Here is a 15722-nt window from a genome sequence, read left to right as displayed (position 1 = left end):
TCTACAACCTTTCAAAGAGACCATAACGTTCTACGGGACGTCATATATAAACATCATACATATGGTTTAAATCAATAAGTATTAAAAACTATTTCCCCGCTTTAAAAGGTTTCTGATTTTAAATCTTCTATAATATAAAAATGAATCACTAAATGTGTTGCTCATCGCAAATCTCGAGAACAGCTGAACCGATTTCGGTAATTCTTTTTTTATAATATTCCTTAAAGTACAAGGATGTGGTTCTAACGGAGAGAAAAACTTAATTCAACCTCCCCCTCAATTTTCTAAACTCCACTCGAGCGAAGCCGGGGTGGGTCAGCTAGTAATATATAAAAAACCAAAATAAAAATAAAACATCAAAATCGGAGGTGCTTCTGAGGACTTCTGAAGATTGGCTGTTTTACGGCTTCATTGACTTCACTAATAAATAAGTTAATTTGATTTTGATTGTGATGAATTAAAATATAATATACTAGCTTATGCCCGGAACTTCGTCCGCGTGGACTACACAAATTTCAAACCCCTATTTCACCCCCTTAGGGGTTGAATTTTCAAAAATCCTTTCTTAGCGGATGCCTACGTCATAATAGCTATTTGCATGCCGAATTTCAGCCCGTTCCCTGCAGTAGTTTGAGCTGTGCGTTGATAGATCAGTCAGTCAGTCAGTCAGTGAGTCAGTCAGTCACCTTTTCCTTTTATATATTTAGATTATTACTTTTTAAAAGGTGGTAATAATTTTACTCTTAATTTATTGTGTACAAAAAAAATTGTTGCCATCTCGATGTGTCGCGAATTATACCTATCCTATCAATTACTACACACAATGCGTACAGTACTTCAATTTTGCACTCAAAATTTTCTAAAAACGTTCTCCACACCCACTCCAGGATAACAACATCCACTATATTACGGGAATATGGTAACTAGTAGAATAAGAATTCTAGAAGCAACCAAATTGAAATGGAATAGAAATACAGAAACTTCCAAATTTTCAATATTTTGTTTGTTGTTGGATCTGTATTGAAAACTAATTGAATATCGCCGCGGGGGCGGTCGGTGATCAGAACAATATTCACAGGAAGCAAAGTTTATGTAAATATTGTTTTGTTTAGGAAACAAGACGAAATTATAATAAAGTTTGTTCAATAATTAATTTCAAATTTCAACCCGATCCGTCCAGTAGTTTGACCTGTGCGTTCATAAATCAGCCAGTCAGTCAGTCACCTTTTCCTTTTAAATAATTAGACTTGCTTATTCCCGCGACTTCGTTCGCGTTGACAACACAAATTTCAAACCCCTATTTCACCCCCTTAGGGGTTGAATTTTGAAAAATCCTTTCTTAGCGGATGCCTACGTCATAATAGCTATCTGCATGCCAAATTTCAGCCCGATCCGTGCAGTAGTTTGACCTGTGCGTTGATAGATCAGTCAGTCAGTCAGTCACCTTTTCCTTTTATATATTTAGATTTTCACTTTAAATAAAATTTATAAGCGATTTGTACAGCGAAACAATGTAATGAATGTACAAAGACCTTTGATGAACAATACAAAGAGCAAAACAATCGCTTGAGACCTATAACTCCATCCAACTTGACCTTGGCTTGTCTTATAACCTGTTAGGAACTTCGAGCGGAACTAAAGTTCCAGCTTAATCTTACAAGGAACTTTCCTCCGAGTCCCACAGTCCCTAAGTCCACCTTATCCACATTGTACTATAGGCGTTATTTTAGTACCTTCTTACTCAATATTAGCTTTTGCCTACGGATCATAAAAAACCGACCAAGTGCGAGTCAGACTCGCGCACTGAGGGTTCCGTACTACAATCGTATTTTATCGACATTTTGCACGATAAATCAAAAACTATTATGCCTAAAAATATTTTCATGTTACCGCACTTGATATAGTTATCGTACTTCGAAAATTTAAAATACTAATTATTAGTTCATGACCACAATTGAATTTTTTTTGTGTGATCTAACCACAAATTCACGGTTTTCAGATTTTTCCCCGAATGTCTGCTATAAGACCAACCTACCTGCTAAATTTAATGATTCTAGGTCAACGGGAAGTACCGACCGACAGACAGACAACAAAGTGATCCTATAAGGGTTCCGTTTTTGCTTTTGAGGCACGGGATCCTAAAAACAATATCAAGCAAGTTTTCTAGATGCTTAAATTTCAATTCAACTTTGTTCACGTAATCTCGACAGCTCTAAGTAGATAACTTAACCTAGTTTCCTCATACCGGTTTCAGGGATAACACTCTTTAGTGAAGGCATTTGCAAAGCGGATCGATGCAGATTTGCCGACCTACGACCGGGGACTTTTCACTCATATTGAATTTTACGAGGCACTCGTCGAATGCATTCTTCAGATAAAGGCTGGACATTTTAAAATCCATAAAAATTGGCTTCATTTCATCTTTTATTGGCCGATTGGACTAAATAAAACGTTTCACGCGAATTTTTACTGAATCGTAACTTGACATCTTTGATTTTATATTTTTATTTGCCCTGGTTTGCTCACTGGATTGTTTCCTGTAATTTCCTAAATATTTTATTTTATTATTATCTACTTATAATAATTACACAAATAAAATATCTAATTATTATTTTATCTCGATAACGTACGGACGAACGACGAGTAAAAGCTAGCAATCTTTAAAATGTTTTGTATGGGCACACCCAATGATTAATGACAATCATAGTGCGTCCTTTTCATTTCTATACAATAGTGCAAGAGAGAGCGCAATATATTAGCTCAACTCCCCGAATGAGGTGGTCTATCCACTAATACGTACATCAGCTTCGGGGATAATAAATTCTTCCGCGGTGACGTTGATGAAGCGGATCGAGCCGGACTTGTCGACCGCCTCTTCGGGAATCTCCTTTATCGTCACGTTCACCGTCGCCTCGACCCAGTGGAACGGCACGAGTGGCTCGTTCTCTTCAGTCACCTAACGAACATGAAAAAAATGATTAAATGCTTTCTAGTTAATGTGCAAGACACGTGCAGGCAAAACTGCAACCGTAGAATTATTTTCGATGTATATAGTTTTTGGCTCACAGTGCGGTTTGAACCTAAGCCTAACCTAAGGCCGATTTACTCATTCTTCATGAACCCAGCCCAAACCCTTGGACGTAAAAAGTAAAAACAGAAATTTTGCACAGAGGTTCCCAGTATAATGTAGACAAGGAATAAAGCCGGATTTCCCACAATAAAGTCAAAGTCAAATGATTTATTCAAAATAGGTAATAAATTACTCTTTTTGATGGTATGATGTTGGATTTCTAAGATATAGTGGTGATAATTATTACGCAAACTTAAAACTAAAGCTACGAGGGTTCCAAATGCGCCCAGGTCTGAGAAGAGCCCACAACAAACTCAGCCGGGTATTCTTTTTATTATCACCACTTTAAAAAATTATTGAAACTTATTAGAACTTATTAGAACTATCACAAGCATCTTAAGCAACTCATTCCCAAGCTTGCTTATCATTTAAATAATCCTTTACATTGTAATAGGATTTTTCAGTGAGAAAAACACAATTTTTCAGAGAGAATACTGAGAGCCCACCCATTTTCCCCCCATTATTATCCCAAGAAAACCACTACTTCATGGTTTAGCGGCAACAATGAGAAATACAACGCAGAGTAACTTAAATTAAACGAAATTCTATATGACCCCCGAAAACTGAGGAGTTCCAAGTAAATCGGGACATTTGGCACCGCTATGTAGAACTCAAGGCAGTCGGGTCACGCTCAACATTTAATTATTAACTTTGCCGCAACTCGAAACCCAAGAGTACCGGCAAATATAAATAGAACGGGAGCCGGCGCACTCTTTACAGTCTTTATTAATTTTTCAACAAACTGTAATGATAGTTCTTTGGCACGAGATACGAAAAATTAAACGAAAACATATTTCGAGCATCTCAGAATTAGTTTTCATTGTATCTATTTTTATAAAACAGTTGCGCCTTCGGCTAACTTCACTCAGAACTTCGTTAAAATATTATTAACATTTATTATTACATTTGTGAGTGAAGTTAGCAGGTTTCGCAACGTATCTGTTAGCATGAAAAGGCTTATATTCCTTTTGTCAGAGTCCCAATCTAGGTTTTGATAGAGGCGTCGACACCAGAATTGTGTGTGAAAACTGATAAAAACTCATCATTTCCTTCTTTAACTTCGGTAGTAAATTAAACTTAGCTATGGAATGAAGCCATAACTTAACATCAGATGACCACGTCTGCTCGCTTTTTTTTTAATTAGTAAATGTATCTAATACTTACGTTAAACCTAAGTATATATGTGCCATTTGGAGTGCCTTCCTTCATAGTGATCATCCCGGTGTTGCTATGCACGTCGAAGTAAGGACTCCTTTGTTCGTAAGATGGCAGCCACATAAACCGTTTGTCCGGAAGGTCCCAATCATCTGGGTCGTTGACGAACACGCGTCCGATCTCTGTATCTGGTGCTTCACCCTGCACAAAATGTCGTATGTTAAATTAACTACCACATCAATAAAAAATTGTGTCGACAAAAATTATTGTATCGAAGTATTAGAGCGGTTTTAGATTATAGCATTTTTCTTGCGCTTATTAGGTCGTTTTTGTAAGCGTATATGTGTACATGCACCTTTTGTCACAAGAGTATCTCGTACGAGCGTAGACGCGCTTAAAAGCTCGTATAAGCACAAGCCGTTTCTTCATCAGCTATATTGCTACTAACTTACTATCGTACTTTAAGAACTGAAGAACACGCTGGAATGTGCGCGTGGACGAGCGATAAGGTTTATTGAAGATCGAAATGTAGCGCACATGTAAGCGCGGGTAAGTGCTAAAACGAGCGTAATATACGCAGAAGAAACGCTAATCGGAAACCGCCCTAAATGTGAACGTCTATATGAAGAAAAAATAAATCAAAATTGTGGCGAAAATATTAAGACCACAAGCAATGTTCAACACACAATGCTCTATTGATGTGGACATGGCTTTAAACGTCTGCAATATAAAATAATTATTAAAAAAATATTATAATCTAAGTGCATTATACGAACAATATAATACAAAAATTAATACAATAAAAAGTCATGCGTTCAATTGTAAATAATACCTAATTGATGTGAAATAATCGGAATGTCCGTATTCCACACGTATTAAAATGCTTCAAACGGTATTGATTTTAGACATCAAATTATCGAGGACTCCTCGACTATCGACTGTAGTATACTCTTAACTCTATTTTTTTTATTCTAAGGAGTTCACCAGTCTAAGTTTACTGAGTTCGAATAGTTCAGTGACCTAAATGTTTTCAAAGATCTATGAGATGAAATATTGTATGAGAATGAACTGCGAATGAAATCTATTTAGGTGAAATTCTAGGGAATACAAGGAAAAATACGCAGAATCAACGCCGCTTTAATATGCTTTTAGCAACATAATTTGTTTTATTGACTCAAATTTATATCAACGGAGTACCGACGCGACGCGACGCACCGATCGCTTTCAAGGAACTCGTACTTAGTAATTTAGTTTAGTGTATCAAATTATTACGAGAGGTCGTTAATTCAAGGTATAAGCACCGTACGCCTTATATAGCAAGTTTGCTTATTAGTTACCTACTACTAATGAATGTTAATTAACAGCACGCCACTGAGAGCTTGATAATAAAGCTCAGTCACACAGCGAGTGATGGAAAAAGACGCTGTCTGAGTTTAGTGGCACGGCTTTGCCGGTAGGGTAGTAACTAGACATTAAGAAAACCTCCGAAGCCTCGCGCCAGACCATACCAGAGACAATTTGGAAATTATAAATTCCCAAATAGTTCCTGCCAGAAATTGAAGCAAATACCTCTCGCTTATACGACTTCAGCGGCAGCGCTCACGATGTATAAGAATATAGGTAGTAACTAGTGACTTTGACCATACACGATCAAGTTTACCCTCAAGTTTGCAGCGGACTTGAAACGGCGTCTAGTCAACTGATAGTCATACACCGTCAAGTGTGCATGACATCATGCACACTGATAGCCCTACACCGTCACATTTACTGGACACCGTTTCAAGTCCGTTGCAAACTTGACCGGTAAAGCCAGCGTAATGATTAATTTAATGAACTGCGTCAAATCAAGCGGTTGTATTCAGAAGCTAAAATAACGAGTTAGTCCTAAGCTCCTCTAGGTCCGTAGCTCTGTCGTATTTGTGGGAAGTCCTTCCCTCATTAACCGTAGCGGGTTGAATGCGTTGCGGTGGCCTTTGACTCGCTTTTATTTAAAACTTCACTACACTATCACTTGTACCTATATGTGACGTTTTGTCACTGACTTATCAGTCTCAATGAGAGAGACAACTCTCTGCTAAACTGAAGCTTATCACTTTCTAAAGTTTGATATGTAATCTTTCCTGCCAGATAGGTACTGTAATTAAGTGACGTAACTTAACATACTCATCATCATCATCGCGTGCCTTCTTCGAAACGAAGCTCTGAGGTCATCATGCGAAAAGCTTCTCTATTTAAGGCCGCCTCTTTTAACTTTTGATACCTAAGCCCTGTCTATCCCCTTATACCGTCCAACCATTTGCGTCTTTGGCGGCCTGGAGCTCTTTTGCCTTCAATTCTTCCTTCCAAAACTAATCTTAGGAATTGAGAATTAGAAGAAGAATTAGAATTAGAAGAAGTTTTATTTGGACATTTACAAAGAGGAGCCTCTTTGTAAATGTCCAAATAAAACTTAACATACTCCATGCTCAGATCGGTGAGGATTAATTTAATAAATACCTAACTAAATTAAAGTACGTCAAAGCAAGCGTTTGTGTTCAGAAAAGCTAAAATAACGAGTTAGCCCTAAACTCTTCTAGGTCAGTAGCTCTGTCGTATTTGTGGGAACTCGTCGCCTCATTAACCGTAGCGGGTCCGCTCCGCGCGAGTTGAATGCGTTGTGGTGGCCTTTGACTCGGCTTTTATTTAAAACTTCACTACACTATCCACTCTATTCTTATTATACATATACATAAAATTTATTTATTATTCTGTGAAAAATTTGCCCTGGACTATATTCACACTCAGCGGTAAATTACTATGTAGTTTTAAGTTTAGGATTTAAGTAGGCTAACCTGGAAGGGGTGTGGCAGTTTTATTAATTATCCGAACGGTTAAAATAAATAATAAGGCATCGTACCGGAGCGCTAAATCGCTAGGCGGCACTGCTATACCTGTACCTAGCCTGTACTAGCCTAGTAACTAGCCACCGCCGAAGCCCCTACACCATATAAGAGAAAATTATAAATTCCCAAATTGTTCCTGCCAGAATTCGAACCATATACCTCTCGCGTTTAGGTTACTTTTTATCCCGGAAAATCAAAGATTCCCTACGGGATTTACAAAAACCTAATTCCACGCAAACGAAGTTGCGGGCATCTAGCTAGTCTACTCTAAATTAAGTTTAGAGAAAAACATCAAGACAAAAATCTGGATCGACGCCTTTACATCACTAAATTAAGTTCTTAGTTTAAGGAAGGTAGGTAAAGACTAAAGAGTCGTTAAAGCATCTTCATTAAGAGCGGAGCATTCTGTAGCATTTGCGGGCAAGTCGACGCCTCATTAACTTAGTGGGGTCCTAATCCTGCAACTTGAATGCGGGGTTGCGGTCTTTGATTTATTTGAAACTAGCTTATGCTCGCAACTTCGTTCGCGTGGACTACACAAATTTCAAACCGCTATTTCACCCTCTTAGGGGTTGAATTTTCAAAAATCCTTTCTTAGCGGATGCCTACGTCATAATAGCTATCTGCATTCCAAATTTCAGCCCAATCCGTCCAGTAGTTTGAGCTGTGCGTTGATAGATCAGTCAGTCAGTCAGTCAGTCAGTCAGTCAGTCAGTCAGTCAGTCAGTCAGTCAGTCAGTCAGTCAGTCAGTCAGTCAGTCAGTCAGTCAGTCAGTCAGTCAGTCAGTCAGTCACCTTTTCATTTTATATACTAGCTAACGCCCGCGACTTACTCGTTGTGTAATAAAATGAATCGTTATTTTGGTGTGACAGACTTATACTTAGGCCACACGATGCGTTTCCGGTGCGTTGCGGCACCGCATTTGAGTTATTGGCACTGCGTTGCCGCTCCGGCAACAAGTATGGCGACGCAACGCTCTACCCACCCCTCTTCGCCTCGTCTGTCCGTTGCGCGTGCGGGGCGGCGTCGCACGACGTAGTAACGCATCGTGTGGTATGGTACAGCGATTTGTATGTAGGATGACGCAGCGGCACCGCACCGCCAACGCAACGCATCGTGTGACTTCACTCTACCACACGTTAAAAAGCTCTTGTCTAGAAACCAACACACTACATCCGTACTAGCAATATTTTAAATGCCTGTCTATCTGTTACCTTATCACAGTTTAACCACTAAACCGAAAAGCAGAAGAATAGCTTATATTCCAGCCAAGCAAAGGAATCTTGCGGGATTTTAAAAGCCTAAATCTACGCGACCGAAGACACGTAAAAGCTGTTCTCCATAATCATTTATTGTGAGCGTAAAAAAGCACTATTTCGTTTAGATAAATTATCATTTATCTTAATTTAAAAAATACAAAATGTTTCTAACTGTGTCCTTTATAGACTTTGAAACCATCCAACCGACATCGGTTTCATTAGAAAGGCAATAATGAGAAGATGGTTTTAAAGTGGTTTTTAAATTTTTTTGCGTAGTAGCACACGTCGGGTATACGCTAGTTTCCTTATATTATATGGTCCTACATTAGTCAAAATACAAAAACCACTTCTAAAATAAAGTACTTATTACTTAAATGAAATACAAATAAAGCTTGAATATTTGTTCATCCTGCGGCTTTATTAAAACTCAAATTCATTATACGTTTTAGAAAATAAAGCAAGTATTTCGAAGTCCATACTAAACTTATCCAGTATAAAACCACTGCGATACGGAGAATCAGGGCAAGGCAGTAAAAACTGCCTCCCCTCTAATCCCAGTTTACGCTTACGCACCGCACTAAAACCCACTTTCATTAAGGATAAATTAACATTTTAATGGCCATATCCATACTTATATTAACTATGGATAATAAGTAAAGATCGTGATTTTGTTTGCTTGTTTAAGGCTTAAATAATAATCCTTTCACTAGATTCAGAGATTGCAAATATACTGAACTGATTTTAAAAAATCTTTGGCGGATAGTTCAAAAGAACTTTTGGGATAGATTAATATATTATATTTTTGGTAATATTATTAAAAAAAGGCTGACCGGTGACCATTTACAGCGTAAAAAATGGGTTAGCTTAGCTTTTTAGAAAACGCTGCCTTAACGGCAACATATATCTACATGGAAATCATAAATCATAATGATAAGTAGATATCTGTTGAATACAGAAGAATTGCAGAACATAAAAAGGTCCACAAAAAAGTAGCCTTACTTAGACATCTACGTAATAAGATTAAAATGCTAGAAATATTAGAAATAAGTAAGCAATATACCAAATTAAAAAATGTGAAAACTACGCGAACAAAATCGCTGGCATCAGCTACTTACTTATAGGATAAAAGGGAATTACATATGACGTGCATATGACATAGGATTAATTATATAAGCTTATCGGATCTATACTTAGGACTTAATTATTCATGGACAGTCGGACTAACGGTCTCTTTCACGGCTCCATGTAATTTATTATTATGATGAAATATGAATAGAGTTAGAGAGTGGTCATGTTACTAGAGTAGCAATGTCCGCTATTATGGACTGACACGTGTACAAGCACCAAGTCATACGTATTACGTTTTTTCTTTAAGTAAAGTATGTCAATAATATCGGTATCTTTATTATATGACACAATTTTTAAATCAAAGAAATGCTGATAACAAAAAATACCTAGCCGAGTTAGCTATGGGTTTATTTCAAACCGGGGTGCATTTGGAACTTTTACAAGCTTAAAATTATTAGCACCCCTTCACTATAAGTACAATGAAATATAAAGTAATCATAATACCTACATATATAGATATATGTTTACTTGAAAATGATAATTAGTTCAAAAATGGCATCGATTCCGTTGTCTTTCTCTAAACTAAATTTAGAGTATCTGCATCCTTTTCTTTTTAACCGACTTCAAAAAAAGGAGGAGGTTCTCAATTCGTCGGAATCTTTTTTATTTTTTTTATTTTTTTTATGTATGTTCCCCGATTACTCGAAAACGCCTAGACCGATTTTGAAAATTCTTTTTTTGTTTGTTAACAATGCTAAAAAGGGACAGAACATGAACTTTACATTTAAAGACTCTAAATTTTAGTGCACGCTACAAATTAAAACAGTAGGCTCGTTTTACCATCTAAAAATTAAATTTAAAACTGTCAAACTGCGTCTGTCCTTTTCATATTACATTAGTAAGAAGAGGATGCGAATACTCTAAAATTAGGTTGTGCTCAGAATCAGTACCATTAAGGTATTAATAATAGTAATTATAAGAGGTTTAACGCTTTATTGATGCGTGAGCAGGATCTGGCGCTACAGCGCCAGGTCCACCCGCATAGGCAGGTTGGACCGGATATTTTGCACTAAAAGCCGAACAAACATATATTTTTTAATAGCCAAAGATACCTTTTTAAGGATTTTTAACCGACTTCAAAAAAAGGAGGAGGTTCTCAATTCGTCGGAATCTTTTTTTTTTTTTTTTTTTAATGTATGTTCCCCGATTACTCGAAAACGCCTAGACCGATTTTGAAAATTCTTTTTTTGTTTGAAAGGGTATACTTCAAAGTTGGTCCCATTTCAATTTGGTGAAGATCTGATGAACATCTTCGAAGATAGATACTGGAACTCCTCAACGGATAAGAGTAAATTGCTCGCGATCAGTGTAATAGCTTAGTAAACAGTAGACTTTTAACCAGTCATAGCATAATTCCATGGGGCCACTAAAAATTGTGAAATAAAAAAAATTACAAAAAAAATAAAAACCTACTTCGTTACACAAACACTAAAAATTGAAAAATAATTTAATTTTTTACCGAATATATTATGTATACAAGAGTTAATATAGTTCCATAATAATATTTTTTGGGGTCGGTGCCAATGAGGTGCCATGGTGGAGTCCCATAAAAATATGAAGTCTAGACGATTCGCGCAGCTAAAGCTAATTGGCACCGGCACCAAAAAGTATTATTATGGAACTATATTAACTCTTGTATACATAATATATTCGGTAATAAATTAAAGACGTCTGCTGATCTACGGCGATGAACTCAATGTGAATAGCTCTCTGGGAAATTTTTGGTCTATAATTGTGTTTACATATCGAGGTACTCCGCCCACATTATAAAAGGTACTCTTTGACGAAGGTTCATTGAAATTTATTTAGACAGAGATGGGGAAAGTTAATTATTTAGATTCGTAATGAATAATTTATCGTTTATTATTATCTGTATGTTTCAGGATTGTTTTACTATGGCTTCCTCAACCCTCGTACATCAAAAATGTAATCCTAGTACCACCTACTACGCATCTTTTATTTTTTTTCTAAATGTAATGTGTGAGTAGCTAATTATAATTACTATTGGGCAAAACATTGAAGAACATCAAATATAATATTCACGATACTGCTTATTTAGAATTCTGTCGTTTAAATCTCAACGACTCTATCTCACTACGAGATAATAATATAAAATATTTAATATCAAATACTTGAAAATCTTGCGGTTGAAAATAAAAGTCCTATCTGCCCGTCTGAGTCGCAAAGTAGGAATCGTAAAATTGTTTATAGTGACTTGTAAAGAGCAATGAATCCGTTACAGCCATTGTTACGGATATTTTCATGTTTTATTCCATACTTTGTAGCGCTGTTGGATGCAAATTTTATTTTAATAGTGTCCCGAGTAATCGCCGCTTCAAATGCATGGAAATATTAGCCACAGTCGTAAGTCATTACAACACTCGGTCTCTATGCAAATTTAAAAGAAAATAATGACTTTCAAATTTTCCTGAGCAGGAAATGAAGGAAAGTTTTATGAGGGGTATATTTACATACATACTAATATATAAATGCGTCGTGATGGTTACCAAATTTGTTGTGACCCGCCGGACCATAATATTATAAATGCGTCAATGTGTCTGCCTTTTTGCTAGCTTTTCACTGCCCATCCGTTTAACCGATTTTGATGAAACGTACAGAGATAGCTTGCGTTCCAGGTTTGGAGATCTAGGCTTCTTTTTGGCCCAGAAAATCAAAGAGTGCCCACGGAATTAAAAAAAAATGAAAATCCATGTAGATGCAGTTTCGGCCATCATCTATTTAGTATAAAGATGCCTTATGAATCGTGGAGATGGACATAGGATATTTTCATCCCGGAAAATCAAAGAGCTCTCACAGGATTTTAAAATCCTAACCCACGTGGATGCAGTTGCGGGCATAATATTTTTACTATAAAGATAAGCTTATGCATCCTGAAGATGGACAAAGGACATTATCCCGATAAATCAGCCCCAATGCGATTTTTAAAACTGAAAACCAGGAGACGAAACGGGCATCTACCTATTTTAGTATAAACGGAAAATCGGCGGTTCGGTTTTATAATTTTTTTTATTGTCATCATACTAAATAGTAGGCGATGATACAGGCTGAGGTGGAGCTAGCATGCCGAGAAGATTACTCTTCTTTTTACGACAAAATCAGTGGGACAACGTTTTCTTTAGGCTTTTTACAAAGAGTTGCAAAATCCACGAGAATCGGATTAATTGTGTTTGGGATATTAGACTAAAATGAGTTCCATGGTCCGTCCTAATTACTAATTTACTATGTTCGCTGCGATTTTAATCTCATAACGAATCAGGACCCGTGGGAATATTAACTAACCACAAACCTATCATTGACAAAAAAACATGTACAAATAACCGCATAGCAGTAATTATACACGTTATTAAACCTCGACGCGAAAATGACGATGGTATTTCACAGAAGTCATGCAAAACAGAAATAATAGTAAACAAAATAGAGCGTGAAGGTTTTTTAATTAACTTAATAGATATTATTACAGTTCGTCGCTAATTTGATGGCAAAAAGAAATCATACGAAATTGAATTTATGCAAAATTTTATGTCCCAACAGTTTTTACAAAACTTTAACGAAAAAGTTAAATAGGCACTCTTTCAGACTCATACAATTTGAAAACTACGCTTTGCGCTTCATATATTTTAATATAATTTTCGACGACCTTTCTGGCACAATGAGGCTTGATTTCTGGCAGACATATTGGAAATTCTGGTTTAGTCTAGTGGGAAACTTAGCCGTGGTCGTGGCGGTTTGGTTGATCATGGGCAATGGGCATGGGTATGGTTAATAACTTGACATTGTAAAAACATATATATATAAATATTTGGTAGATAGTATTTTCAATGTGTTTGATGATGAAAACAAACTTGATAATAATTTATAAGCTATAAAAGACACAAAAGATAACAAGAAGGAATTATTGTCACTTTAACGATCACGTTATAAATATATTTCGCCTGCTATTGATTAAGTGCTTGATAATAAAAATAAGATGTCATTTTGAAGGTTTAAGCAACTTTAAGCGTTTAATTTAAACAGTTTTATTATGCACACAATATTCACAATAATGTTCCAGTTTGGTACCTATAAAGCTTTTGCTATTACCTTTGCGTGCCTATAAAGTTAAGTACTTGTGTGAACTTTCGTAAGAGTATAATATTCTTACAAGAAATTGAAATATTCGTCGTGAGACTTAAATCGAACACAATAATGTGAAGTTAAATAAAACTGTTTAATTAAGGGTGGCCAAATTTTGGGTAGAAAAAATCTACATGAGTTCTGAATATTAAACCATCCAGTACGCCATATATAAAGGAAAGACGAAAAACAAAAGTTTAAATAATAATCGAGAAAATATGCTAGTCGAAATGGTCTATGGAAGCTTTAGTTTGTTTTCTTAGATAACGACTTCGTAACTGATATTGTCTTGTATATAGAAAAGACAAACAAAGCAAAGGTTGAACTTGCAATTATAAAGAATAACCAATTGTTGGAAAATAGAATAGGAGAACATTATGTTGCTGTATTTTGTGAAATAGAAAATACTTTTTTATATATTTTGTACCAAACATTGTAAGAATAAGAAGAAACATTGAATCAAACGGAGAAATGTTAATATTTAGGTAACTACATACCTACTAATAAATTTTACAATTTAGGTTATCATAATAATTGTTGATTAATCAAAAGTTAAAGAATCAATTATAAACTAAGTAATAATCAATTAATATCACTCTGGTAACTTGTACGCAGACCGTCTAAGATAGACAGACGAAATCGCAAATAATATATTATGTATAGCCAAACAATATTTGAAAGAACACAACAAGGAGCTTTAAAATGAATAGTAATTGTTTACAACGTTCTGTTCATTATGTCCCACTCAACAGCTAAATCATATCGAACAGAATTGTTAAAAAGGCACATCTTATGCCAAAAACATTGTAGATCCATTTAATCTGCACAATCATCAATATCCATTAGACCATTTTAACTAATAGCATTGTCGTATAAAATCAATCGCCAATTTGTTTGTACTTACGTAATATCTCCAGCTGTACATTTCATTGAAGTACGTTTCCGTCTGATAGCATTTTGAAAGAAATATACAATGTTAATTAATATTATATAGCTCCGCAAAAGAAAATATCCAAAAATATTTAAGTCTGACCTTTTAAATAATTTTCCAAATATTTGTCATCGGGCCTGTAATTTTTTTTAACGACCATTCCTTAAATATTATTCAAGAATTCTGAAATATTATACTTACTAAATACTTATCCGAAAATATTGCTTGTTAAGTATTTCAAAGATTTCTTAAGTAAATAATAATATAATATAGGTAGTAGGTACCGCATATACATATATTATATCTATCAGAAAATATTATTTTAGACGTAAATAAATTACCAAACACATTACTTATTATCAAAAACAATTTGTCTAGACATTCTGAATATTTCACGGAGAATACAATAACTAAGACAAGCATTAACGTTGTCTATTTGATGTGAGTTGTATTGGTGAATGATAAATTGTATTTTGGTAAATAACACGCAATAATATAAACGTTATGTTTAAAAAGTAAGACTGCCAGAATAGCCTAGATATTTCAATATTTCAGAAAACATGACAAATAATATATTTTCCTGCACTGTTAAATGATATGATAGCAATTTGGGATATATTTGTTCTTATAATATATATTCAAGATTGATACACTTAATATGATACCCTTGTCCCATATAATACTATTATCTAGAAACTGAACAAGTTTCCAGGACATTACTCTTTGCGTAGGCATTTTAATATTCCACGAAGAGAAGCCATACATTTCAGAATATATTATTACAGTATCCTCTATAACATTAAGATATTTATGCTTTATCAAGGTGATCATATTATATCATATGTACATAGTATATTCTACACTGGAAACTCATGTGACGTCATCGGCAAGATTCAGCCGCATATATCGCATAATTAACGGCAGGCTCTCCATCACTCGCTCCACACATACGTAGTTAGTTAAATTAGTTAAACGATATTTTGTAGGCAAATCATAATATGACCTTAGCCTTAAAATTAACGTAGAAGCTAAATATTTTGACGAAAATATGGCAAGGCACAGACACTGTAAAAAGTTTCTAGAACGTGTTTACAAAATGTCA

General features: G+C 35.4%; 1 protein-coding gene across 5 annotated transcripts in view; it reads right to left on the bottom strand.

Moving 5' to 3' along the window:
• The window catches only part of shg (E-cadherin shotgun), a 307163-nt gene that overhangs the window by 26006 nt on the left and 265435 nt on the right, over positions 1-15722 (bottom strand). For 3 of the 5 annotated variants that reach the window (XM_069505790.1, XM_069505791.1, XM_069505793.1), the window contains 3 exons: positions 14594-14635; positions 4295-4486; positions 2801-2956 (listed from right to left, as the gene is read on the bottom strand). In XM_069505790.1, the coding sequence (XP_069361891.1) occupies positions 2801-2956; positions 4295-4486; positions 14594-14635 (390 nt within the window). The remainder of the gene's footprint in view (positions 1-2800; positions 2957-4294; positions 4487-14593; positions 14636-15722) is intronic. The other 2 variants (XM_069505792.1, XM_034980225.2) reach the window with 1 other exon arrangement.

Source organism: Maniola hyperantus, chromosome 21 (assembly GCF_902806685.2).
Source record: "Maniola hyperantus chromosome 21, iAphHyp1.2, whole genome shotgun sequence".
In the NCBI taxonomy this organism is placed as follows: Eukaryota; Metazoa; Arthropoda; class Insecta; order Lepidoptera; family Nymphalidae; genus Maniola; species Maniola hyperantus.
This window is presented reverse-complemented; position numbering and strand designations above follow the sequence as displayed.